Source organism: Mustela putorius, unplaced genomic scaffold, assembly GCF_011764305.1.
Source record: "Mustela putorius furo isolate JIRA1106 unplaced genomic scaffold, ASM1176430v1.1 tig00004033_pilon_pilon_pilon, whole genome shotgun sequence".
In the NCBI taxonomy this organism is placed as follows: Eukaryota; Metazoa; Chordata; class Mammalia; order Carnivora; family Mustelidae; genus Mustela; species Mustela putorius.
The window spans coordinates 4,372,636-4,397,550 of NW_025422169.1; the positions used below are offsets into that span (position 1 = coordinate 4,372,636).

A 24,915-nucleotide genomic window follows, 5' to 3' on the forward strand; every position below is an offset into this window, starting at 1 on the left:
TGGCCTGATTTCAACATTGTTCCATCGCAGGGAAGAGAGAGGCCTAAGGACAGGGAGAGTGATGGGAATGGCTGGTGTGGGGAGCGCTCAAGCACACGCAATATTTATCAAGTAAGTTTGAGGTTTTATGTGGGTTTGGTTCATGGTGCCCCCAAGCAGTTACCACAGTAACATCGAAGACTATTGACCCCAGATCACCATAAATAATGGAAAAACTTTGAAAAACTGCAAAAATTGCCAAAAAGTGACACCAAGACACACAATGAGCAAATGCTGTTGGAAAAATGGCACGGATAGACTTGCTCAACACACAAGCCTTCAATTTGTTTAAAAAAAAAAAAAAATCTGCAAAGTAAAATCAAGTGAAATGCAAAAAAGGAAATTAACGCAAAAATAAATTACTAGTTAATGATATTTTCAGAACAGCTTTATTTCAACTTGGACAAAAATTAAATTACATCCTATAGATTAAAACAAATTCCAGACTTAAAGACTTAACAGCAGAACAGAACAAAATAATTATATACATGTTCTGGCTCTTGGTGGGGAAATACATTCTGACCGTTGGAGAAAGAAGGAACACTCTCAGAGTATATATTTGTGAATATATATGAAAAGCTAAAACTTTTCTGCAATATTGCAATCAAGCAACAGAATGGAGAAAAATTTACAAAATAAGCTAATTAGGAAATATCTGCTAATATATTTAAGAAATACATACGTGTCTATGTAGACACATAAATACAGTATAAATGTATGTGGTTTATAAATATATATGGTATATACAAATATACAGTCTGTACTAAGATCTAGATGATGCTTTAATCAAGAAAAAAAGAAAATACGAACTATGATTCAAGGCATTGTTATAGAAAAAAATAACATCCCACAGCAACTAGATTTTAAAAATGTACATTGAATACAGAATGCAAGAAACTCACAAGAAAAATGCAGGATCCTAGTTTTGTTGAACAAGTGGCAGTGAGGGTGCGAACACACGGCAAACAGGCTTGAAGTGCCCTTTCCAGGTCCGGGGCTGGGACTCCCCAGGGGCTTTGGTCAGACCAGCTTCAAACTCCCTTTCCATGCAAAGCCCGCGGTCTGGACGGGAGTCGTCCAGGGGAGAGAGAACCCTTCTGCTCTCCACGGGTCCTCGTGTATTTCCGCACCGGGTACGTCCTGATATTGCTGCTTTCCAGCCCAAAACTAACGTCTCCGCGTAGGCTCCGTCCAGGTCGGGGTGGGAGAGGGATCTCGTGCCGAGGCGACAAGGAACGTGGACGGAGTGAGACCTGCCGAACCGTGCAACCCGCGTTGCGCAAGCAGAGCAAAGCGCACCTCACTACGCGGCCGTCCACCGGACTCAGGCGGAAACCGGTGCCTGCGTCCCGCCGCGGGCCCGGGGAGGGCGCGTCTGCTCTGCCCTCGCCCCCCGAAGGGCGCGCGGGGAAAGTGCGGGCGGGTCTTCCCGGACCCAGAGCAGAGCAGCTCCGCAGCGCCGCCCAGCCAGCAGCGCGAGGCACCGCCGGGAGCCCCGCCGCCCGCGCTCTGCGCTGGGCCCCGAGCTCCGGGACGAGTCCCGGGCGCCGGGCCGCGGCCGAACTACAACTCCCGCGGCCCCTCGGGCGGCCGCGCCGCGCCCCCATCGGCCCGCCCAGCCCGCGGAGCCCCGCCCAGGTCGCGGGCGCCGGAGTCGCTGGGAGTGCGGGCGCGCGGCGGCGAGCGGGCGGGCGGCATGGAGGCCCGCGGGCCGGACGGCTGCTTCCTGGGCGACGTGGGTAGGTGCGGGCGCGGGTGCGGGGACTGCGGGCGCGGATCGGGCCCGGAAGCGGGGGCCGCCGGGCTGCTCTCGGGCGGGACAGGTGCGTCCGAGGACGCGCGCCCGGCGATCGTGACGCGCGCTGCCTCCGGGGCGCCGGCGGGGCGCTTGGGTGGGCCGGGGCTGGAGCGCCGCGGTTCCCTTTCCCGAGCAGCCTCGGGGATCCCCGAGCATCTCCGGAGCGCTCTGCGTCCGGCTCCTCGACCCCGGCCAGCGCGTCGCGGAGCCAGTCATGGTCGTGACGCGTCAGTCGTGGGACTTCCCGCCTGCAGACCCACCGGCGCGCCGCGCACCTTGGGCAAGGCGCGGGGAGGGGGAGGGCATCGTCATGGCCAAGCTCAGAGCACCCGGGAGGTGCCCGGTGTGAGAAGGTCGTGGCGCACTGTCATTAGCATCCTACAGGTACACCCAGTTGTCATAGAAGGCATCTGCTCCGGGAGGAGGAGATGCCCTTGCGACAGGTCACCCTGTGTTTAAAAAGAAAGAAAGAAAGAAAGAGAAAGAAAAGAAAAAGAAATAGAAAAAAACCATCTCGGTTCTTCCCCGAATCTCACTTACCATCCGGGTTACGGAAGAATAAAATGAATTCGAGGGCAAAGGGACATTCCCTGGGGGAAGCAAACATCTTTGCCAATGAAGTAATACTACAGCTGATGAAATGTGCCCAGAACACACTTTGAAAACCTAGAAGCCAAAATAAAAATAAAAAAATAAAATAAAAAAGAGAAAAAATTGTCTAAAATACCTTTACCTTAGTAAAAACAGCATTGCCAATAAAGGTGGGAAGTCATAAGAGTCAGTTTCGAGTGTGAGGAGTTACAGCCCTAGCAAGGCAGGTGTTTGGTCTTGCAAAACAGCCACCTTCAACCAGATCAAAGGCATTTAATAAGCATCTGGTTTGACCTGGCATTCCACCCCAGGCAGGCACAAGACTTTGACCCCACCAGCATGATCCGTGTTTGGTTCAGTTAAATAAGCAATGAACAGCTAACCAGGGCAGCCAAAACTAGTTGGCATATTTTTGTTCATGTAGAGTGCTTAGTAACAGAGCATTTACTTCTGAGTGCTTTTGTTTTCTTTTTGTGTAGTTTAAGGAATCTTGAAGAGAAAAGCATACTCCAACAATGGATTTACGGCTTCTGAGGTTCATGGATATTTTTGACTGTCATTGTTTTATTTCCCTTAAAAAATATGCCCTGACACTTTCATTCTCAATGCTAATGAATCAGCTGAATGTATTGGATCTGGGGACCTGCTATCCCAGCAGAAGCAGAGGCCCACTGTAGGAACTGCAACCCATTTTAACATTCTGATCTGAAATTCTAGATGCATAGTATACTTACATTTTCCATTTTTTAATAGAACACCTCAGAGAGGTAAAGACTGTACTTATTGAGGCCATATTGTAAGGTTCTGCAGAGAATTTAGGGCAAGTCATCTCCTAAGTGAATCCAGTATTCATAACTTTGCAAACATAATACAAGATGCTATGGACCCAACGTAAGTGTCCATTTGCAAAGTTGAAAAAGTGATCCTATATTCAGGATCTGTACTCAAGAGCTGTACTCAAGAGGCTGCCAGAAGACAACAAAAGGGTTCCTTAAGGATTTGGGGGCTCTAAGCCAGATGAACCAATTTTCTCAGTCATTCTTGGCCAAGAACTCCAAACATAGCTCACTACTGTCTGGGGTAATCAGAAGGTCTGATGGAGAGGGAAAGGAGAGTTTCTGGGACCACCGTAAGAGCCTGGATCTGCTAGGTTATGTGCCAGCATTCGTCACCTGTCCTGGGGGAGGTGCAGTCGGTCCCTATGTCTAATGATTTAAAGGTACAACTGAGTTCACACAACGAGAAAGAAGCAAGGTTGAAGTTAAACCCAGGAGGGTTTTTTCTGGGTTCCTTGTTTTATGCCCAAAGACTCACACCCCTCCCATCAAATCCATTCATCTCTAATCAATTTGTAGGGTCACTTGAGTGCTTCCCTCCCGCCCCCACCACCCCCAGCAGTAAGTCTCAAGACTGGGCTTAAAATACTCCGTAAACTGTGTTGTAAACATATACTTTCTCACCTAGGCTTTGTTGTTCGATTTATAGAGCATGGGAAGAATTGATTTCGCAGAATTCCTAAGGGTTTAGGATTTTTGAAATGTTCAGTGACCACTGGCTTCAACTTAAAGTCCTCAGATTCATTAACCCCTCACCAGAGAGCCCGTCTGTCCCCTGAAGCCATGCTCTGACTTCTCCTCTCTAGCTATGAAAGTCCTAGATGAGATCTTCGCCCCTTAGAAACCCATTTCATCTGCATTGATAATGTTTGCTGTAGCCACCCTGGTTCGTTTTCTTAGCTAGATCTTCTGGACCACATGCCGCTTCACTTGGCATTTTTATGATTTGGAGACGGCTTCTTTCCTTAAACCTCACAAACCAGGCTTCTAGCTTCTGTCTTTCTTTTACAGCTTCCTCGCCTCTCACCTTCCATGGAACTGAAGAGAGGTAGGGCCTCACCCTAGATTGGGTTTTGGCTCAAGGCGATGATGTGGCTGGTTTGATCTTCTGTTCAAACCACCTACACCTTCTCCGCATCAGCAGTAAGGCTGTTTCATTGTCTTAGCATTCGTGTGTTCACTGGAGTAGCACTTCGCATTTTCTTCAAGAACTTTTTCTTTGCACCCACAACTTGGCTGTTTGGAGCAAGAGACTTGGCTTTCAGCCTGTCTTAGCCCTTCCACATGCCCCCGTTCCTGAGCTTAATCATTTCTCGTTGTTTTTAAAAACATTTTTTTAAAGATTTATTTTAGAGAGAGTGACAGTGCATGTGTGCGAGTTGGGGGGGAGGGGGACGGGAGAGAATCTCAAGCAGCCTCCCTGCGGGGTGCAGAGCCCAACGTGGGGCTCCGTCTCATGACCCTGAGACCATGCATGGCCTGAGCTGAAATTAAGAGTCAGGAGTTTAACTGCCTGAGCCCCCCAGGGGCCCCTCATTTCTAGCTTTTGATTTAAAGCGAGAGACACGGGACCCTTCCTTTCACTTGAACAGAGAGGCCGGCGTGGGGTTATTAGTTGGTCTTAATTTCACTGTGTGGTCTTAGGGAATCGGGAGGCCTGACAAGAGGGGGGCGGGGGAACAGTTGGCTGAGGAAGTCGGGACACCCGCATTTGTCGATTAAGCTCCCCGTCTCCTAGGAGCATGGTTTGGGGCCTCCCCAGACAGGTAAGTAACACCAAAGGTTATGGATCGCAGGTCACGACAACAAAGGTAATCAAGTGTGAAATACTGCAGCAATGACCGAAGTGTGACAGGCACAAAGTGAGGTAAAAACCGTTGGAAAATTTGCAACACAGGATTGCCACAGGCCTTCAATGTGTAAAAAAAATTAAAAAATTAAAAAAGCAAAAAACCCAAATTACCTGCGAAGTGCAAGAAATCGAAGGCGCCCCCTCGCCTTCCTGAGCTGCAGCCCCGTCCTGCTGCGACACTGGGGGCCCCACGCTGCTTTCCCCTTCGTGGGGTTGCAACCCCTCACCCTGCCCGCGGGTTTGGCTTCTTCCAGACCGACTTTACGGTGGTAGCTGCTTTTTACTAGCCCCCAAGACAGGCGTGCCGGTGACTGGTCATTACCACGGGGGAGCAAACATCCTGGGGTCCCCTCAAGAGAAGGAGTAGAAAGTTCTACAAGCTTGGCTTGTCTATTTTGTGACATGGGGAGAAGGAGAGGAGAAGTGAGATGGGGGAATTCGGAGGGGGAGACGAACCATGAGAGACTGTGGACTCTGAGAAACAAACTGAGGGTTTTGGAAGGGAGGGGGGTGGGGGTGGGGGGTTGGGAGAGTCTGGTGGTGGGTATTATGGAGGGCACTAGGAGCACTAGGTGTGGTGCATAAACAATGAATCTTGGACACTGAAAAAAATTAAATTAAAAAAAAAAGCTGTTCTAGGGGGATGTAGTAATAAGATGTGCATTTTAAGGAGAGAGAGCTGCTATCATGAAGAGGTATGTGACGTGATCTCGTCTTTTGAAGTGCTGTGACGGTAAGGATAGGTCGGTATTAACCCAGCATGGTCATTTAGCACTTTTTTTTTTTAAAGCTGAGTGTCTGGAAGACGCCACTGTACCCTGGGTTATGGACACCGAGTAAACACAGCTACAGTGGGTGCTTTCAGGTAGTTCACGGTCTCAGCTAGTTCGTGCCTTTTTGTCTGCACTTGGCCCAGACGGGCACCCTCATTCCCACCTAGTAGGGAGCCCAGTGGGCAGCAGAGCACCAGGCTCCCGGTGACCCCAGACTCACCACGGTCAAGGCTCCGGCGCTCCGTCCCACCGCTCGTGCAGGCTCCGTGCTCAGGAGGCAGCGGGATGGCTCCAGCACGGCTGTGCTCGGGTCCAGGCCGCGTGGAGGTGAAGGAGAGAAGGTCTTCTGGAAGTCCGTGGGAGAGAGGGGAGTTTTGAAGCTGTGAAACCACTGCCAGTCTCCCCCTCCCTTCCTGGGAGCCACAGTTGGGTCGGCTGTGCAGCAGGGACAAGGCTTCCTGGGATTGGCTTAGATCACTCGCGGGGTGAGTCGGACACTCAACCGGCTGAACCGCCCGGCGCCCATCCCCCAGGGAGTCTGGGGCTGTTTGGACCAACTCCGTGATCACACGTGGGGTCTTGGGTTTCGTAAGGGTCCTTGGGGTTGCATGGGGTTCTCTGGCCCTGGAGGCGGCGGCGCGGCCCCAGCGCTCGTGTGCTCTCCCGCGCAGGTTTCTGGGTGGAGCGCACCCCCGTGCACGAGGCGGCCCAGCGCGGCGAGACCCTCCAGCTGCAGCGGCTGATCGAGAGCGGCGCGTGTGTCAACCAGGTCACGGTGGACTCCATCACGCCCCTGCACGCGGCCAGTCTGCAGGGCCAGGCGCAGTGTGTGCAGCTGCTGCTGGCAGCCGGGGCCCAGGTGAGGGGCCCTGTGGGATGGAGCCCGAGAGGGGAGGGATGCCACCTGCTCCCCAGAACCTAGGGAGGGAGAGAAAAGAGATTCGAGCCCGGGATTAGCCTTGTGCTGTGCAAATGCACGGGAAGGAGAGAAAGCCCTGGACGGGAAGGAGGAAGCCAGCGGGGGCCTTCTCTAGGTCGGCGGCACACTGAGGCCCAGTGTGGTCATGGCTCGGCTATCAGGAGCGTACTGGTGGCCAGAGAGAGGCCGTCGTCGGCAGGGAGAGGCAGGGGGAGCGTTCTGCATGGATGCAGGGGCAGGAGCAGGCCTGCACATCACACAGGCCCAGGAGCTGATGCTTGGTCCGGGGGAAGGTTGTGGTCCCAGAGGACTGAGCCGGTTGCCGCTCTCGATGGAAGGTAGGGGTGGGCTGGCCCAGAACACAAGGCTCGGGTTTGTTTCCCTGGTGCCTGCCAGGGCGTGCCGCAGCCGGTTGTGGGGCACTGGGAGGAGCCGACTGGACACCCACAACCCGCAGCCGCTGGAACCTGGGCCCCAGTGTGCGTCCTGAGCTGCACCGGTCCCACCGCCACGCCAGCTCCCCAGAGCCTCGCCTCTGACGGTGGCCCCCGAGGAACCGGAACACAGTGTAGTGTGTCCCCGAATAACAGCGGAGTTCTAGACAGACCCTGCCGGCTGATGGAGTCGCCTTCTTCCTTCCCGAGGGTGTTCCGGCCGGAGGGGCCGCGTGAAGCCACCAGCACTCTGAGCAGGAGTTCGGACTCACTCTCCTCCTGCGTCCTTAGCTTGCAGTCTGGGGCAGGGGGCAGGTGGCAAGAGGGAAGCAGAATTGAGCCTGTCCCGAGAGAAGAGCCCCAAAGGGGACGCCTCCCACACTTGCAAGCTGACTGGCACTCCCGACCCCCGTTCCTTTGTCTTTGAACACCCTTGTCTGGCGCAGTTCCTTGGCACACACTTGGACACTGGTGCTCCCAACAAGGGCCTTTGCAAAGATGAATGTGCATCGGGGGAGAGCGGGTCCCGTGGGCTTCCCCTCGGCCCTGATGCCCGCCCTGACGCTCCCCGCTCCTTTCTCCCTGCCACCAGGTGGACGCCCGCAACATCGATGGCAGCACACCCCTGTGCGATGCCTGTGCCTCAGGCAGCATCGAGTGCGTGAAGCTCCTGCTCGCCTACGGGGCCAAGGTCAACCCGCCCCTGTACACGGCATCCCCGCTGCACGAGGCCTGCATGAGCGGTGAGTCCACGTGAGCAGGCGGTGTAGACGGGAAGCCACAGGTTGGTAAGGAGGGTGCCAGACTGCTTCTGGCTCCTGGTCGGGGGTTGCCCGGCTGTCAGCACCTCCGCCTTTTCTCCTTTTTTCCCGTCCAGGGGTGCAAGATGGTTTTCACCCAGGAGTCGGGGGGGGCGTGGTTTCCAGGGCAGGGGATCTGTTTCTCAGGGTGCCCTCCAGTGCCTTTCAGATGTTAACACTGCAAGACCCTCCCCCTGCCGTGGCTCCTCTGTCTCCCCAGCCTTTTGCCCTGTGGCTCCCTGTTCTGGTTGGGAGATGAGACCCAACATATGCCCAAGGACAGGTGCTGGCAGGGGGAGGAGGTGCACCCTGGAGGCTCGGAACAGGTGGGATTTCATCTGCCCCGCGGGAATGGATAGGTTTCCGTGGAGGGGAAGAGGAAGGCCACTCCGTGCACAGAGCAGGTGGCTCATGCAGGCTCACTGGGCCCGAAGTTCCCAGTGGAGGGTCAACAGAGAAGACTGGAAATTTAGGGCCCACGGCGGGTGGGAGATCGTTAAATGACAGACGACGGAGTCTGGATTCTACTCTTCCGAGTGAAGGTTGCACGCTCCTGGCCGGTATTTGGGTTGGCGGCACCCTGCCAGGCTTGGTTGGCGGGGGGTGGAGAGGGTGGGGGGTGGGGGGTGGCTGTGGGGGTGGGGCGTGCTCTTCCACGGCTCTTCACGGAGCCGCCGTCCTCTGTGGCCTCCCGTCCCACTGCCCAGTGAGGTCGGCTTTGATCACCCGGACCTCGTGCTGAGACCGTACCACCGCCATCCAGGTCAAAGGAGCATCGTACAGTTCCAAGGACACTTTACGAAACCCGCGACACCACGTGTGATTGTGTCCTTGGTCCAGTCACTCCTCGAGGTCCTTGGGGGACCCCCCATGGCCAGAGGGTCGAAGCCAGAGTCTTCGGCCCGGCCTGTGAGGCGTTGGCAGCCTGGGTCTCACTCAGAAGCTCTCCGAACCCTCTCCCACCGCTGCCCCCCACACCACTGCGTCCCCCAGTCCCACCTAGAGCTGCGCAGTGCCCCCTGCCATTCCACACCTGCGTCTCTCTGCGTGTGGCCTGAAATCCCCACTTTGCAGAATGACGGCTGGGACATGAGCCATCTCCTGCTTCGGCGTTACCTACCCACTGTCCTATGCGCTCTCTGGGGCTCTCGCCGGGCTGATGTGTGTCTGCATTGTCTCTGGTCATTGATTTGTCCTTCCGCGTGGAGAGCAGTAGGGACAGCTTTATGAATTTATGTCCCGCTCTTGGGCAGACGGGGGAAGGGGGAGAGCTGGTCTTGTATCTGCTTAATTGCCTCAAACTCAGAATGATCCTTCTGCTAAAGTAGCGTAGTTTGGGGAGGCGCATCTGCTGCTCCTCGGTAGAGGCATGAAGGGGTGGGCGTGTCCTGACATGGAGAGGGGAGCCCGAGGGGGACGGATTCACTTAGAAGGCTTGGGAGAAGGCTCGGCAGGGTTTATAGTACGAGGGAGAGCAGGGCACAGAGTCAGAGCCGACTCAGGAGCGATGCCGATGACGAGACAGACCGGCCAGGCACAGGGACCCCCAGGAGGGGAGGGAGAGGCCTGTGCCGCGTCAGGACATCCCCAGGAGCATGGCCGGCAGAGGGCTGGAGCTGCCAGTGACGGAGCGGGAGTCCGTGAGGAGGGAGGATGCAGCCTGGGGCAGAATGGACCTCCGCGCAGACCGAGTTGGAGATGCCGGGGAAGAGGCAGGAAAAGCCCCGGCGGGGACAAGAGCAGGGGACCTACGAGGTGGGGAGGCTTAGGGAGGTTCATCCAGGAGCCGTGGCCTCGGGCTGGCAGCTTCAGAAGCTCACGCCCAGGCTCGCCGCCCGCACACAGCTCAGGAGGCAGCCCGGAGGTGGGGAGCTTTTCCCTAGCTGCCGTGGAGCCGAGTCCGGCGGTTCAGGGTGGTATCCCAGACCTTCCGCTCTCCCCCAAGAGGGTCCGCTGCCTGGCAGGCTCGGTAAACCCTGCAGGCCCTGAGGGACCTTCTTTGGCTCCCCGGGGCCACACGGGATTGTGAATGGTGTTTGGTTGAGCCACAGCCCTGGTGCCCGCCAGGCTCGGGGCTCACCTGTCCGGCTGCGGCTGCCTTGGGCTGATGGCAAATGCACACGTTCATTCATGGTTCCCGTCCTTTCCCATGCGTTTGAAGGAAGCTCTGAGTGCGTGAGGCTGCTTATTGACGTCGGGGCCAACCTGGAGGCGCATGACTGCCATTTCGGGACCCCTCTTCACGTGGCCTGTGCCCGGGAGCATCTGGACTGCGTCAAAATGCTGCTTAATGCAGGTAGGCCGGCCTTTCTCCTGCGCTGCCCAGGGTGAGTGTGTCCTGATTCTCCCTGCGCTTCTCGGGGCAGGCGTGCTGGTGTTCATACCCGCGTGGCTGAAGGCAGGTGTGTCCTGATTCTCCCTGCGCCGCTGGGGCAGGTGTGCTGGTGTTTATACCCGCGTGACTTGATGCAGGGGTTTTGGTTACCTGTCCATGTCTCGGCCACGAGCGGGGCAGTGCAATCAGACAGACCAGCTTGGAAAGTGGCTCTCCCACCCGCACAGCTGAGACCGTGGGCCTCCGTGTCTGTATCTCTAAAGTTGGGAAGAATAAACCCCATTTTGCGGGGTTGCTGGAAGGACTTGTACTCACGTTTCCGCAGGATCTGCTGCTCGATAAAGGCCAGTCGTTATTTCGAGTGGGCACGGGAACCAGCCACCCTGCCTGCCTGATGGGTTTGCATCTACATCAGAAAGAGGTGGGGGGCTTTGTGGGAAAGGAGCCGGCAGCACGTTTGGAATCTGGGTCCTTGTTCAGGCTCAGGATAGGGGTTTCTCAAGGCGAAAAACAAAAAACGAAATAAAGCACAGCCCGGTCCAGTGAAGAAGGTTGGATTCAGGACCTGTTTCCCATGGCGGTTGTTGAAACATAGCCAAAGTGGGTGCTGGCAGGGAGTTTTCATTATGAACCCAGTGTAAATATTTTGTTGGAAAATTGTAGCTCAGCCATTCTGGGTGCAACTTAGGATAAAAAACAAAACTGGTCAGAAATAGAACGATGACGTGCTCTCCCCGGACGGCAGTCATTTGAGCGTAAGTTACATGTGCTTTTCTGTTCGGGAGTCTGGTTCGCTTTCATGAGCCACTTTTACATGTTTTTAGTGAAAAAGACTTAATTTGTGTCAGGTTAGCCATTGGGGTGGTTTTCCTTCTTACACAACGCTAAACCGTCCGGACGAGGAGTAGTCTGAGGCCTTCCAGCAATCACTCCGCTTTGCGGTCACTCGAGGGTCATCAGCTGCCGTGACTGCTGAGCTGAAATGGCCACGTTACCGTCAACAGCTGTCCCCAGAGCGCCTGCTGTGTATGCGCTCAGGACACCTGGTGCCCTTTCTTCTTTAGTTCCTTTAGTGGTGGCTGGAGGGGAGAGCATCGAGTCAGGGCCCTGAACCCCAGCACCTGTCTGTATCAGTTAGGACTTTACGGATCCAGTTACTCCTGTAAGCAGCCACGTGCAGGGGGCCGAAGGGAAGTCCTGGTCCAGGAGAATGAAAGGATCAGAAGGAGGCAGGTGTCAGGGTCACTTTGCCCCAGGGGTTGTCTGCATCCTGAAGCTGGCATGTCTCCGAATCTTGCAGGTCTGCTGTCCACTCTGCGGGCTTGATCCTATGCCTGGCGTCCCTAATGGGCTGAAAATGACAGCATCAGGGTCGGGCTCAAATCCACTTTTCTTCCCGAGGCTTCGGGTAGTTTTCTCTAAGACTGAGAAACAGCTTCTCCGGCTGTCTCCCGCACATTTCCCCTTAAATCTCAGGAGCCACATTGGGTCCTGGTTCGGAACCCAACGTAGTCTCTTGGTCCTGGCTTGGCACATTCTGACTGGCTCAGGCCCAGGTTATTTGAACCAATTCCTGGGGGTGGGGAGAGAGGGATTCACCAATCAGGGCCCATTCCGGGGATAGAGGCCAGGCGGTCCCCCTGCCCTAGCAGCCACTGTCCCGCAAGTTCCAAGGTGTGGGCTCAGTGGGGCGGGCTGGTCAGTCTGGGAAGGCAAGTGGGGGCCTTTCCAACACGTGGGGCATGGAGTGAGGGACAGAATGGAGTACCCTGGGGAAGGCTCCCCCGCACAGCTGTGGTGGCCACCACCACCAGGCCCGCGGCCCTGGACTTGACTGTCGCTGTAGGTTTAGATGGTCGCCTTTCACAGCTCCTCCTTCCTAGAGCAGAGGCATGGTTTCCAGCTGCCAGCGAGGGCACCCCGGAAAGGAGAGAGAGGGCAGCATGCGGGCTCTAACGGACGTAGTGATTCTTCACGTGGTGCGGTGGGTCGCAGAGCCCTTGGAAGATCCACGGGAAGCCTCAGACGCCGGGGTGGGCACGGAGGCGGCGGGTCTGGTGCGGAGCCGCAGAGACTTGTTGCCGCAGCCGGGAGCGCGCAGAGGAGCGGGGACCGCAGCGGAGCGGGGCGGGTGCTGCGCGGGTGCCGGGGGGTCCCGCATCCTGGTGGCCGGCCCTGGTCTGCGCGTGCGCATAAGGCTTTACTCCGAGTCCACTTTGGTCCGGCCGTGCTTTGAAATCAGAAATCAGACTTTGACCCCTTTTACCTGAAGATGGAGGTTGAGAATTTTTAATGCCCCGACGCCTGAGGTTGTTTTGCTTGGCTTCTTCTCCCCTGCCCCCGCTCTCTCCCTCCTCCCTCTCCCCTTCTCCCCTTCCAGTTCCCCTGCCCCCTCATCTCTTCCTTCCTCTCCCCTACAGCCCCTCCTTCTCTCCGCACCCCAGTTGCAGGCACATCATCATCAGCCCCCACAAAACCACCTTCTCCCCCTTTTTCTTTCCTCTGTCCCTGCCCCCCAGCCCCCATTTTACGGTGTGTTCGCTTCCTTTCTCTGTGTTTTGTAAGCTCCACCCGGAGGGTTGAGTCACGTACTTGTCACGGGCAGACGGTGCTGTGTTCCTGACTCTGCCCTCGGTGCTGTTTGTACCGTGTGTGCCCAGGTCCGTGGTTCGCCGAGCTGCAGCGCCTGCCAGTGCCCCCTCCCGATCCCCCTCCTGCGTCACCCCCAGTCCACAGGAGCCCGGAGCAGGACAGACAGCCTGCTTTGTACCTTGGGATGCCACCTTGTGGAAAGAATCACTGTGCGGTGGTTTTGGAGCCTGAGAAGCAAGGCGGTGTGACTCCGAGAGCTCTTCCTACCGCTGGTTTTCTCCTTGACCGCCTGTGGCCCCGTCTTTCTTGCTAAACAGAGACAGTCTCTTTCCATCCCGCTTGGCATGATCGTTGCCACAATTAATGACCTGAGGCAGCTTCTGCATTTCACAGTCTGTACACTTTACAGTTTATTTTTCGTCACCAGTTTGCGTCTAGCATTCATACTCCTATTTGCTTTATGACTGCAACTATAGAATTCTTTATTCTTCCAGGCGGCTATTGGAAGAGCGCCCCCCAGCATGTAGGGGTTTCATGGGGGGAGGTTCTTTTTTTAATTTAATTTTATTTTTTAATTAACATATATTATTAGCCCCAGGGGTACAGGTCTGTGAATCGCCAGGTTTACACACTTCACAGCACTCACCAAAGCACATACCCTCCCCAATGTCCATAACCCCACCCCCTTCTCCCAACCCCCTCCCCCCAGCAGCCCTCAGTTTGTTTTGTGAGATTAAGAGTCACTTATGGTTTGTCTCCCTCCCAATCCCGTCTTGTTTCATTTATTCTTCTCCTACCCCCCAAGTCCCCCACGTTGCATCTCCACTTCCTCATATCAGGGAGATCATATGATAGTTGTCTTTCTCCGATTGACTTATTTCGCTAAACATAATACACTCTAGTTCCATCCACGTCGTCGCAAATGGCAAGATTCCACTTCTTTTGATGGCTGCATAGTATTCCATTGTATATATGAACTGCATCTTCTTTATCCATTCATCTGTTGATGGACGTCGAGGTTCTTTCCATAGTTTGGCTACTGTGGACATTGCTGCTATAAACATTGAGGTGCACGTGCCCCTTCGGATCACTACGTTTGTATCTTTCAGGTAAATACCCAGTAGTGCCATTGCTGGGTCATACAGTAGCTCTATTTTCAACTTTCTGAGGAAAGTCCATGTTGCTTTCCAGAGTGGCTGTGCCAGCTTGCATTCCCCTCAACAGTGCAGGAGCGTTATGGGGGGATGGTTCTTCAACGATTGCCTTTCAGCATTATTTTTGCAGTGCGTATCTGCGGAATTAAATACTTAGGTAATGTAGCTTTCTTCCTAAGGGATTTTTTTTTTTTTTTTTTTTTTTTTTTTTTGCCTTGACCTGACTTGGGAGTTGGGCAGAGAACTTTTCTGGGCTTGTATTATCTTGTTGGGGTGCTTGCTGGGTTCTTAGGATCAGGCAGTGATGGCTGTTATGGATGTAGTTTTTAGGTTCTACTAGGGAATTAGAACTGTTCTAAGTCATGGGTTCCTGGGTGCCCAGTTGGTTAAGCATTGGTCTTCAGCCCAGGTCATGGTCCCCCAGGTCCTAGGAGTGAGCCCCTGTTGAGCTTAGTGGGGAGCCTGTTTGTCCCTCTTCCCCTCCCCCAACTTGTGCAGCCTTGAGTTCTCTCTCTGCCTCAAATAAATAAATAAAATCTTTAAAAAGAAACCCTTTTAAGTCAGAAACCAGAATTTCCAAATATTTTTTGAGCAGTGGGACAGGAAATCTAATAGCCTTACATCCCTTATTTCTTCTAAATTTATCACATGGAGACATGTTGGTGACCTGACCTCCTCTAACCCCACGTGGCTGATATTTTATGACTGTGATGGGAGTCTCTTTTGGGGGACATAACTTCACTAATGCTGGGCTATTTGCTTGGCTTCTTTAAGATACTTTTCTCCTATCCTGTTTCTCTTATAACTTCCTTATCCACTAGGAGCAGACTTCAAAGAAGCTGGTTAAAAAAAAATCCTGAGGGTCCAGGAGATCCCCTTGCGTAGAATTGGTGATGGCCATGCCCTAGGAATGATGTTTTACACAAATCCTATTTTATCAAAATATTTTTGATGCATGTAAAATATTATAATTAGTACTTATTCATCTCTTTCTGAAAGTCTACTGTTTTTTTTAAAAGATTTTATTTGAAAGAGAGAAAGAAAGAGCATAGACAGGGCAAAGGGTAGAGGCAGAGGGAGAAGCAGGCTCCCTACTGAGCAAGGACCCCCCCCCCATGTGATCCCCAGACCCCGAGATCATGGCCTGAGGTGGAGGTGGACACTTAACCGCCTGAGCCCCCCAGGCGCCCCTCTGAATGTCTACCACTATCCTGAGAGCAGGTGGGTGGCAGAGCTTACGAGACACCTCATCTCTTACCTGAACTGTGGAAGATGTTTGGGGAACATGACCTGTGTTTCCTTGGGGCTTCTCTTTTCTGAAAGCATAATTACTAGGAAGTATTCCGTCCTTCCTCCAGCACAGCTTTCCAGAGCCTCTGTCCTGCACCTGCCGTGCATGTGCTCGCGCAAGCAGGGACAGTGTGCACAGGAGCGGGAACAGCAGGGGAGTTTCTGTAGCTTCCCCCGAGCTCTCAGAGCCTCAGGATCCACGGGCACAGCCTGTATGAGGTCTTAGAACTGCCTGTTAACTCACAGGGAAGTTTTCTGTTTTCTTTTTCTTCTTTCTGGTTCCATTTCCAGTTCTCTCACTTTCCTACAGCTGTTGGTCTGTAGCTCTCCTACCATCCAAAAAAAAAAAAAGTAATTACAGCTTTGGGATCTTGAAAAAGATCCTGAAAAGGCCGTAGAGAATCTGTCTTGACTTTCTTTTCCCGGCTGGGGCATTGCTTTTGGACACTGTGCGGAGCGAGAAAGTGCCACCTGACCTTTCTGCTGGCTTCTCGGCCTCTGCTTGTGATAATCGTTCTCCTCTCTGGACCGGCAGGGGCCAACGTGAACGCGGCGAAGCTTCACGAGACCGCCCTGCATCACGCAGCCAAGGTGAAGAACGTTGACCTCATCGAGATGCTCGTTGAGTTTGGAGGCAACATCTACGCGCGGGACAACCGGGGGAAGAAGCCGTCCGACTACACGTGGAGCAGCAGCGCGCCGGCCAAGTGCCTGGAGTTCTACGAAAGTGAGGCCCTGCCGTCCCTGTCGCGCGGATGTGCTTGGTTGGGTTCGCACGGCACGGGGTAGCCTGCGGATGCTCCGACAGTCTGTCAGTCATGTCCGAGCTAGCCGGCCGTCCTGGGCCCCTGTGAGCCACCCCCACCCTCCAGGAGACCAGGACAAAGGATCTGGCTGAGGACCACACTTCTTTGGGTGCAGATTCTTTTTTAAAAGATTTTATTCATTTATTTGAGTAAGAGAGAGGGAGTGCCCAAGCAGGGGAAGTGGCAGGCAGAGGGAGAGGGAGAAGAGGAACCCGAAGTGGGGCTTGATCCCAGGCCCCTGGGACCATGACCCGAGCCAAAGGCAGACACTTAACGGACTGAGCCACCCAGGTGCCCCCGGGTACAGATTTTTTTTTTAAGATTTTATTTATTCATTTGACAGGCAGAGATCACAAGTAGCAGAGAGGCAGGCAGAGAGAGAGGAGGAAGCAGGCTCCCTGCTGAGCACAGAGCCCGATGCGGGGCTCAATCCCAGGACCCTGAGATCATGACCTGAGACAAAGGCAGAGGCTTTAACCCACTGAGCCACCCAGGCGCCCCAAGGGTACAGATTTTCAAATGATTTTATACTGCCTTACCACCACAAGAGGCTTACAGATGCCTCTCAGTTGGGGGAGAAAAAAACCAATTTACTCACATGTTTGCTGGCCCCACCCCACCGAAATCCGTCTGAACTTCGAGGCAGATGCCATCCATGTGTGTCCAACATGTCCTGGAGGGTATTTCTTTTCTTGTTCCAAATAACTGGCAGCATGAAGTAATGGGGGAAAATGAATTTCTCCAGGATTTCTTTTATTTTTTCTTCTTTTCCTCTCAAAGAATTTTTTTATTTCATTACTCTTCATCAGTCGAGAATACTGTGTTTGGCGAATTTGTATTTTTATCAAGCAGATGTTTGCAGCGTATGTGGGTTTTTAAAGAATCGAATCATTGTAAAAGCCGACTCTGTTACGCAGAGTGCCTTGGTGGCCAGGGGCCCCAGGGACCTTCCATTGTTGGCCCTGGTGTGCTCGCCCTCCCGAGCCACGGCTGCAGGCTTCTCCTTTCCTCCCGAGGTCCTGACCCTCAGCCTGCGAGCCAAGCTGTGTCTGTCAGAGCCGTTCTGTGGTGTGTGCATATTGTGCCCGGGTCCCTCTCTGCCCCGCGGCTCGGGCGGTGAGAGCAGGGCCTGTGGCCTGGGACCTGCCCGGCGCCGGCCCTCACCCCGGCCCTCATCTGTCTGGAAGTTTGAGAAATGAGCCTGCCAGCCACAGAGCAGTCTGGAAGTTTGAGAAATGAGCCTGCTAGCCACAGAGCAGTCCTTTGCTGGCGAATCTGTGTGCCAAGCTCTAACATTACAGGAAAGGGGTAAAGAAAAGCCTCCCCAGAACCGCACAGAATGAAGTCCCAGTGGACGCTACCCGATTCCATTTCCTGATCTTCCTTCCTGGCTCCTTAGGGCCCCTCCTGGTAGCCTTCCCGGAAGGCACGCAGGCCCCGTCCTAGCCCGCGGGGAGGGGAAGCGTTTCCAGGTCTGCCGCGGCGTTTCCTGACGGGGAGGATGGTGTGCTCCTTCCTCCCGCTCACCGCACGGGATTCCTGTTCCGTCTCTTCCAGAAACACCTCTGACCCTGTCGCAGCTCTGCCGGGTGAGCCTGAGGAGGGCTACTGGCGTCCGAGGCCTGGAGAAGATCACCAAGTTGAACATCCCTCCCCGGCTCATCGACTATCTTTCCTACAACTGAGCCGCAGGCCTGGGAGGCAGGAGGCGGCCAGGGCGCCGGGGGTGGGGGTCCCCTGGCTGCCGGCCTTGCCGAGCCTAGCGGCTGGGCCGCAAGGACTGGCCTTGTCTGCAGCCGCCCGACTGCTGGAGCCAGAACACGCTCCCTGCGTCCCGGCTGCCTGCCCTGCTCTGTCTCCTCTGCAGACCCGCGGAGGATACTTCCAAGGCCCTGGGAAGGCCCGGCCTCAGCTTCTGCAGGGAGCATGGCCCCGTGCTGCCTCGCCTGGAATTCTGCTCTCTCCTCGGGCCCAGCCATCCGGTGTCCGTTCACTGACCTTCCTCAGGGGGACTCTCAGGGAGGACTCTTCTGGGAGCACAGGAGAAGGCCACGCGGGGCTGAGGGTCTAGGGCCCTGCTGCCCCAGAGCCCGGGGCACCTTCGGCACTAGCGCGGTCCTGGGTGTCCGAAGGGGAAGGACCCTGTGCTGCAAAGGTCAGGTTCTGACCGTGTGGTTGGGGACAGCTGCTTTGATGACATCCTGCTACTTGGACGCTTTTTTCTGGAGCTGTGCTCGGCACTCTACAAGGTCCCCCTGTGCCCAGGCAGACCTGACACTCAGGGGGGTTTGCAGGGGTGTTGGTGGGGGAAGCCTTGGGCAGATTACTCCCCACACCTAGCACAGGGACTCTCCATGCCTCAGCTCTGCAGAAGTTTATGTTGGGGATACAATCTTGAATTAGAGCAGACACAGGCTGCCGCGCTGAGGTTTTGTTTACAGGTCTGCAGAACCCCAGAGGACGTGCAGGAGTGTCCGCATGTATTCCGGGAGAAGCTTCCAACGTGAAGGACCGTTAGGAGCCCCTCTAGGGAGGACCGCTCCTCTGGATGAATGGATTCTCTCCTTACCCTAGAGTGTGCTCACTCCCCGAAGCTCTGAAATTGTTAGGTCAGGGAGATTGCTGGCTCCCGGGATGAGCAGCTGCTGACTCGTGCCTTTAGTAGGGACTTCCGGGACGTCTGTGATGCTGGGAACTGTCCGAGTGCTGAGCTGCGTAGGAATCAGACTCTTTCCCCAAGGCAGGGGAAGAAAACGTTTTTCCGGTCTGTTCCTGTAGTAACAGAGACAGGAGCTCTACACTCTCGGCCATGAGATGAACCCTTCAGTAGTACAGTTACATGGCCTCTGTGTCAGATTCTCTCTCCTGATTTAAAAACACAAAAACCAGGCAGTTCAACTAGAGGACGTTTGCATAATTCGTGCAGGTGTATTTGGTTTCTGGGGACACAGGGAAGGCACCACTGGGAAACGAGGCTGGGAGTTGTGCCCGAAGGCCAATGTCCCGACCTGCTCTCAGGGGAGTGTGTGGGGCAGAAAGAGGCTGCACTGGGGAAGCCAGGCGTGGGCGCGTCTCGTCTCCTCGGGGTTCCTTGGTGGGGCCGCAGATCTGGGGAGAGTTTCATGGTGGTGGCCAGTGGGCATTTTCTGGCTTGAAAATGACATTGATGCATTGTCAAGGTGGTACCTCGCTGAGCGCCGAGAATGGGTCACTCCCCTTCCAGTGCCATGTGAGATCCAAGTTTGGGGCAGATGGTTTTGCACGTACTAACAACAACAATGAAAAAATCTCTGGGTTCTGCCCATCCACCTGTGTAACAGAAACTGGCCTCTAGCCACGAGTGCTGATGCGCTTTCTCCCGTGGACTAGAGTGCAGAGTCCGTCCCCACACTCACTGCTCAATAAAAATTGTTTCATAGAGTCCATCCTGACGTTCACACAGCCCTTTTGTTGGAAGCAGACGCACTGATGGGGCCTGGCCTTCTCCCAGATTCCTGTCTTCCTGCCTCTCTGTGTCCTGGTGCTGATGTCAGTGACTAGGACTTTAGGGCCTCCTGTAGCTTTTCTCTGTCAGCCTTACCGAGCTGTAACCGACGTGGAACCCACCTACAGCCTGACTGTAGATACGTTTCTCTGCTCCTCTGAGCCCAGATCTTCCCAGCCACGGTGCCGGGAGGAAAGATTCTGATCTGATCATTTAAAGGACATTAATAATCAAGTCCTGAATTGTACGAATGAGACCATAAGGCCCTGATAGCCTGTGTTTTTGTGAGTCTGAAGTTAGGTGATTAACAGAGGCCTTGAAAAACATAAAGTGCTCCCCACACATCACAGTTAGGTGGGTTTGTGTGTACTATAGCTTTACGGGTGTTTGTACAGCTTATAGCTGTGTCAGTGATTCTTTTCTGACTTTGGGACAGTCCCACTTATTTCAGGAGAAACATCAGAAGACCTCTCTGTTGGCATTTTAGAACTCGACATGCAGCTGACAAATCAGGAGACCCTTGTGGCACAGATAACAACGGACTGGTCATGAAAATACAGAAAGATCTAGAAATCGTAAGGAAAGTTTAGGGCACCTGGGTGGCTCAGTTGGTTGAGTCTCCCTTTGGATCAGGTCCTGAAACCAGGCTCCTGGGATCGAGTCCTGCATTGGGATCCCTGTTCAGTGGGGAGCCTGCTTCTCCCTCTGCCCCTCCCCTTGCTCATGCTCTCTCTCTCTGACAAATAAAATCTTAAAAAAAAAAAAAAAAAAAACGAGATTGATAACCTGACAGAAGAAAGAAAACAGGCAAAGACTCTGGACAAGAAATTTTATAAAAGAGAAACCTCAACTGCCCCCTGAGAGGAAAGGGTAGTTAGTAATGATCAGGGAAATGCGAATTAGGGGCTGTTCAATTCAACAAAAAGATACCAGTATGTAGTGTCATCTTGAGGGAAATCGACAGGTTTGACAGTAATGTTGTTGGGTCTTATGGGTGTATAGGGCAGGGGCTACTCGTGGGGTACAGATTGAGAGGTGTATTTTGGAAGGCAGGAGATGATGTCTGTGACCATAAGAAGTACGTACCACATGTACCCAGAATTTCTCCTTTTATAAACTTGCTTTTAAGACACTCAGGCGTATCACAAGGAGACTCCGTGAGGAGGTTAGTGCCACAGTGTTGGTAACCATGAAAGGCCCCATTAGTCGGGATAAGTTGGAGAATATAGTCATAGACAGCCTGTTCTCTATTAAGCTTAAAGTGGATTTGAGCCCAATGCTTTCACAGTAATCGGTCTAAAACTTCTTATGGCAGACAGAAAAAAGTTGTCAGCCTTTATGTATGTATGATACGACTCCATCTGTATAGACTGAAATACAGAACAGTCTGAGTGTCTAAGGGTGCCGAGTGAATAAGAAATACACGGAATGATGGAACCTATGTGGTGCTCAGGTCCCCTCTGGGCCAGGAAGTGGGTGTGTGACTCCAGGAGAGACACCAAGGAAACTTCAACTATGTGCTATTTTGTTTCTTGAAACCAAGTTACGAAGCAAATACAGAAGGCCACTCTTTCAGGCTGGGCAGCCAACAGACACCTACCTCTGTGCTGTCTGTGTGTGGGAGTTTACTGTTTTCAGAGTAACAATTTAAGGCACAGAGGAGGAACAAAGGCAGAAATGTCTTTTTTTTTTTTTAAAGATTTTATTTATTTATTTGACAGAGAGAAATCACAAGTAGACAGAGAGGTAGGCAGAGAGAGAGAGAGAGAGGGAAGCAGGCTCCCTGCTGAGCAGAGAGCCCGATGCGGGGACTCGATCCCAGGACCCTGAGATCATGACCTGAGCCGAAGGCAGCGGCTTAACCCACTGAGCCACCCAGGCGCCCCAGAAATGTCTTTTTTAAAAAAGAGGAAGAGATCCCTGACGCTGTTATAACAAGATTCTGTTTCAGAATATCTTTCCGCCTCTCACTGGCAAGGAGCGCCTGTTTGGGTGATGAGACCTTGTCTTTTGCAGCAGGACCTGACACTGTGTTCCCTCCATCCTTGTTTTTGGGCTGAGGAAACAGGTCGCAGCTACTTTCTTAGGGTAGATTTTGAAAGCCCTGAGTGCCGTTGTGACTTCCAGAAACCCCCTGCCTCTCGTCCAAAGGGCAGTATTGGCTAAATTCCCTTTCCTGCTTAGCTTCACCTGCTCTGGGATGGCCGACCCACTAGGTGATTGTGAACCTTCTAAATGTGGCTCTGTGCAAAGTTCCCTGCCTCAAATCCTACCCTTTGGAGACATGGGAGCCTGAAGAACTGGTTCAGTAGGAAGACCCCTTGTCTGGCTTTGAGGTGCTGCCCACCCCCCCACAGGTCAGAGGGGGCAGGCACAGGGAAAGAAGGGGTCTCCTAACACCCTTCACTCTTCTGCCCCTCTGGGTCCCTTCCCATCGCCAGGGAAGGAAGTGGAGTCTCCTCCTTCCCTTCCTGATGACTGCGCGTCCAGAGATGCTGCGCGTGGTACCCATCTGTACTTGGGATGAGTCTGTGCAAAGCTTTGAAGTTGTTTGGGACCAAAAGAATGCCTTGGCACATCTGTCCCCTCCCCGGGGTTGCTCTGGTAGAGCTGGTCGTGCTTTCTTTCCAGGGGGCAACCACCCTGACTTGTAAGCAGTGGAGTTCTTTATTCAAGAAAACCGTCTGCAAACCAGCTCTGCACGCAGCTCGGCTGCGGGCTCTTGTGAGCAGCTGTGCTGTCTCACACTCGTCAGAGGGCTCGCGAGGGTGCGAGCAGGCTGGCTGCGTGCCCGCCCTCTGGGCAGCTCTAGCATTTACGGTTCTCCCTGTAACAGCCTGGAAAGTATTTCCAGACCCTGGAGTCTTTGCTTTTTCCTTTTCTCGGTGTTGGTACCACATGGCTTTGGCAGCTGAGCCCCAGGCGTGTTGGCGTGAAAGTCTTGTGATCTCTGCCACTCCGAACGAAAATATGTCTTAAGTTGTCCAATCTAAACAAGGTGCCTCCTACAAGCCCAGTGCCTCACAACCACAAGAGAAGGGAGAGAAGACTCACGATAGGCCTCCCGCCCCCGGCCCCACACACTTACTTCTTTATTTAACGTTTTTCTTTCCAGCAGCTGGTCTCCAGGTGTGCAGTTCTTGTGAACCAGACTTCAGAGCGGAGAGGTTGCAATTGAACGCAGAGCCAGGAGGTACAGTGAGTTCAGCTCTCTGCTTTCCGTGTGACCAATACAGAAAACTCCCATTGCTGCTTCTTGTTACTCCAAATCCCAAGGCCTATTCTGCGGTGTTAAAGACAGAGCATTAGATGGGACAAGCGGCAGGAACCTTTACTCAAGCCATGGTTCACTTTCCACACCCACCCGCCAGCCAGCCTAGCGTCCCTCCAACCATCCCTCTGTCCCTTCCATCCGTCTGTCCATCCATCTGTCCATCCGTCTGTCCATCCATCCAGCCAGCCAGCCAGCCAGCCAGCCTTACAACCAACCCCCCTTCCATGCACCCAGCCCTCCCTACCCCCCCCGTGCAGGTACCCCCCCCCCGTCCACTCAGTCATTCCTTCCTCCTTCCCTCCCTCCATCCATACTCTCATCCTGTTTTCTTTTATTTTTATTTATATATGTATTTTTTTAAAAAAGATTTTATTTATTTGACAGACAGAGATCACAAGTAGGCAGAGAGGCAGGCAGAGAGAGAGGGAGGAAGCAGGCTCCCTGCCGAGCAGAGAGCCCGATGCGGGGCTCGATCCCAGGACCCTGAGATCATGACCTGAGCCGAAGGCAGCGGCTTAACCCACCGAGCCACCCAGGCGCCCCTTATATATGTATTTTCAAAGTTATTCTATTTTAAGTTCTCTGCTGGTCACTAAGGATTTTAAAAGATCCATGAGAACAAACCTCAGCCCGGAAGGATTTCAAAGACCATTTCTCAGGGTGCAGACTTGGGAGCAGGTGCTGAGTCAGAAATGTAGCGGTTAAAGGGCACGAGCCTCAAACAGGACAGAAGAGCCAGCTCTGCTCTTGGCAGGCGGGAGGAGAGAGACGCCCCCAGATGCGGTTCTCAGGTCTTGGGTTAATAAATGCAATTGCATTCCTTTTTGTATTCCTGGTTCTGTGTAGCTTACAAAGCTTTATTTTTTTTAAAAAATATTTTATTTGATGAAGAGAGAGAGAGAGAGAGAGCATGAGTGGGGGATGGGACAGAGGGAGAGAGAGAGGCAGGCTCCCCCCTGAGCAAGGAGCCTGACGTGGGGCTCGATTCCAGGACCCTGAGATACTGACCTGAGCCAAAGGCTGAGGCTTCAACGGAGACCCCAGGTGCCCCTACAAAGCTTTATTAAATGTCCATAATTGGCACTATTTTTCTAGAGTGAACGATTCATTTGGTTTGTGCCTTTTCTCCCAAGCACAGAAGCCAGAGAATGAAGTTCAGTCCTGTGGAATTTTACGAGTGGAGAGTTTACAGTAATCCTTACTTGTGTTTATGGTTTCCAAGACATGGACCAGACTTTTCCACAAGGCCAGACCAGGCACCCAGGGAGCAGGAAGACTTTGCCATGAACCTGTGGGAATGTACGCTTTGTAGAACGCGTGTGGATCATTAAAAAAAACAAAAACTGAAATAAACGGAGCCATGAAAGAGAAATCCATCACAAGCTACTTTCAATGTGTCTGATCTTTAGTGCTTTTTTTTTTTCTCGTCTTTTGGGGTAGGGGTCTGAGAGGTCCCTTTTTCTTTTATTTATTTTTTTGGTCCCTTTTTTCTTTTAAAAAAGTATAAAATTTTATTCAAGACACATAGCAAATATATGCTTCAGCCCCGTCTTCTAGACAACTGGAAATGGGATAAGAAGGGTAGCTACGGGGGGGGGGGGTGAAGGCTGAGGCATGGTGGAGGGGGAAGGAAGAGACCCGTCGAGCTGGTGGTGGGATGCCAAGCCATGCTGGGGGATGCCACGTTTCTCAGCTGCCCTTCGCAGCCTCCTCTGAGGGGACACCAGCCAGAGCTCTGGAGGAATGGGGGCTTCCCACTCAGGCAGGCTGACATTTAGGTACAGCTTTGGATGAACACGGCACTGGCCAGAGCAATCCTATCTGAACGCCTGGATGACATCAAACCCCGATGCCCACATCTGCCTCTCCCTGCCCTAGCTCTTCCGCCAAGTGGTGACTCCTGTGACCTGGGAGCCGCACCTGAAACTCGCCGGAGGC

The 24,915-nt window shown here is 53.5% G+C and overlaps 1 protein-coding gene and 1 long non-coding RNA gene across 2 annotated transcripts; both read left to right on the plus strand.

The window, feature by feature from the left end:
• The first annotated feature begins 1,622 nt into the window (after window positions 1–1,622).
• ASB13 (ankyrin repeat and SOCS box containing 13) lies at window positions 1,623–19,644 on the plus strand. Its single transcript, XM_045072319.1, has 6 exons — window positions 1,623–1,778; window positions 6,561–6,748; window positions 7,835–7,985; window positions 10,204–10,338; window positions 15,949–16,140; window positions 17,777–19,644. Exons 1-6 carry the CDS (start codon window positions 1,736–1,738, stop codon window positions 17,902–17,904), a joined length of 837 nt encoding a protein of 278 aa, XP_044928254.1. The 5' UTR covers window positions 1,623–1,735; the 3' UTR covers window positions 17,905–19,644.
• A 1,910-nt stretch (window positions 19,645–21,554) lies between these two features.
• Window positions 21,555–24,353, plus strand: LOC123389791. The gene is made up of 2 exons (XR_006604444.1): window positions 21,555–22,896; window positions 24,116–24,353. It is a non-coding gene; the product is annotated as an uncharacterized LOC123389791 (long non-coding RNA).
• Window positions 24,354–24,915: the final 562 nt, after the last annotated feature.